This window comes from Octopus bimaculoides, chromosome 2 (assembly GCF_001194135.2).
Source record: "Octopus bimaculoides isolate UCB-OBI-ISO-001 chromosome 2, ASM119413v2, whole genome shotgun sequence".
NCBI classification, from domain to species: domain Eukaryota; kingdom Metazoa; phylum Mollusca; class Cephalopoda; order Octopoda; family Octopodidae; genus Octopus; species Octopus bimaculoides.
The window spans coordinates 33,934,183-33,936,582 of record NC_068982.1 but is presented as its reverse complement, the minus strand read 5'-3'; the positions used below and the strand labels follow the sequence as shown (position 1 = coordinate 33,936,582).

The window sequence follows — 2,400 nt, the reverse complement described above, 5'->3', positions numbered from 1 at the left end:
TATATATATATATGTATATATATATGTATATATATATGTATATATATATGTATATATATGTATATATGTATATATATATATATATGTATATAGCAATAAGAAAATGGAGGGGAATATGAGGTACTCATCAACTTGCAGACACTATATTCCGTTGATTAATTTGTTTATTTTATAACCAAAATGACAAAAAAGACAATATACAGACACTTATGACATACCATGTCATATCAACAATTAAGATTTCAAATTTAATGGACATCTAGCAATTGGAGAAGGGACAAAAATCTTACAGCTGTTTCGGCCTAATGTTGGCATGCCCCATTCTATCTATATAACTCCAGTATGCTGGAGTAATTAGTAGATGAAAATGATGTAATGGGGGTACATGCATGATTCACTAGGCCTCTTCAGAGATTTACAAAATTCAATTCATGAATTTTACAAAATTTTACATACAAATTTTAAAATAACAATAAGAAATAAAAATATAAAAATATAAGTCATATAAAAACATACAAAAAGTATACAAAAAAACCATATAGAGTCATAAAAACTCATATATACATGTATATGCATGTATACATTACCATATACAGATATACATGGATACAAAGACATAAACACATGAGTACATATATGTGTGCTCAGATGCACATACACAGATGGCTGCCTTATATTTTAATATTTTAATTTTTTATCTGCACCAAATGATGAACCACAAATATGTGTACAGAATCTCATCCATGGGGGACTGATGCACAATGGGTTGAAACAATCATAGTAATTAATAAAGAATCTCATGAATTCCATTTTCTCTCTCTTTCTCTCATATGTTATATATAAATACAAGTGTGTGCTAAAAAGTTCCTGGTTTTAAGGGTATCATGAAAGGCCTGGTTGGAGACCCAACCATCCAAGTTCTTTTACAGGGCTTACAAAAACTGAAGGGCCACTGCAACAAGTGTGTGAATCTGAGAGGGGAATATGTTGAATAAAATCATAATTAACTGATCCTCCTGTATTTTCTTTTACCCAAAGCAAGGAACTTCTCAGCACTCCTTCAAATACATACAAACAGTGACGTACCCCCTCATATGTATATAAGCCACTTTTCAGCACCCCCTTACATATATAAGCAGTGAAGCAGCTCTGTGGGTGTTTGAACCCCTTCCACCATGACGCCAGAACTGCTTAAGCTACCCATCAATTTAGGCAACAAAACTCCAGCACAACAGCATAACTTTTCAGTTCTATATTTAAGAGTTGAGGAATTATGTACATTATTTACATTATTTACATTTGAGGAATATTTGTCCTCATCTTGTTTGTTGTTAACACAACATTTCGGCTGATATACCTTCCAGCCTTCATCAGGTATCTTGGTGAAATTTCGAACCTGGGTTCTCATTCCTAAGGTATTTTTCAATGTTATTATTATTATTATTATTATTATTATTATTATTATTATTATTATTATTATTATTATTATCATTATTATAATTCAGGTCAGTACCAGGAATCGAACTCAGGATCTTGGGGTTAGTAGCCCGTGCTCATAACCACTACGCCCAATGGCATATGGCATAGTGGTTAAGAGCGTGGGCTACTAACCCCAAGATTCCAAGTTCAATTTCAGGCAGTGACCTAAATAATAATAATAATAACAACAACAACATTGAAAAATACCTTAAGAATGAGAACCCAAGTTCTAAATTTCCCCAAGACACCTGATGAAGGCTGGAGGGTATATCAGCCGAAACGTTGTGTTAACAACAAACAAGATGAGGACAAATATCCGTCAAATGTAAATAATGTAAATAATGAGCATAACTTTTGTTGAGTCAGATATTGTGATTCTGGGTCAGATGTTTTTACCATCCTCAATGCTTGTTCTTGCTGTACTATTCATCCTGTCTCTTAGTCTGATGCATTGACCTGCTTTCCCAGTGCATCAGAAAAATGATATCTTCAAGAATCTTTAATAGAACAAAATCACCATCATACCTAATTTTAATTTTCAACTGTAATCTACCTTGTATAAAATATGCATATATTTGTGACATTTTTAAAAGCATGCAAGGAGCAACTGTTAATTGATAGAGAATTAAAACTTACATCTTTGTCATATAGTCCAGTTTTACAAAATGGGTTGATGGCAATGAGAATATCACCAATGTATGTCTGAAAATAACAAATAATGAACAGATTATATTCATACATATATAGATAAACAGACAGACAGACAGACAGATAGATAGATAAATAGATAGGTAGGTGGATTGATAGATAGATAGATAGATAGATAGATATAGAGATAGATAGATAGATAGATAGATAGATATCTTTTTATTATAGCCACACAGGGCTAAATACAGAAAATGGACAAATTACAAAGTAGAG

The 2,400-nt window shown here is 32.0% G+C and overlaps 1 protein-coding gene across 1 annotated transcript in view; it reads right to left on the bottom strand.

The window, feature by feature from the left end:
* The window catches only part of LOC106879565 (myosin-IIIb), a 114,320-nt gene that overhangs the window by 92,000 nt on the left and 19,920 nt on the right, over positions 1–2,400 (bottom strand). Inside the window, exon 2 of the mRNA XM_014929199.2 lies at positions 2,116–2,181. Within this exon, the coding sequence (XP_014784685.1) occupies positions 2,116–2,181 (66 nt within the window). The remainder of the gene's footprint in view (positions 1–2,115; positions 2,182–2,400) is intronic.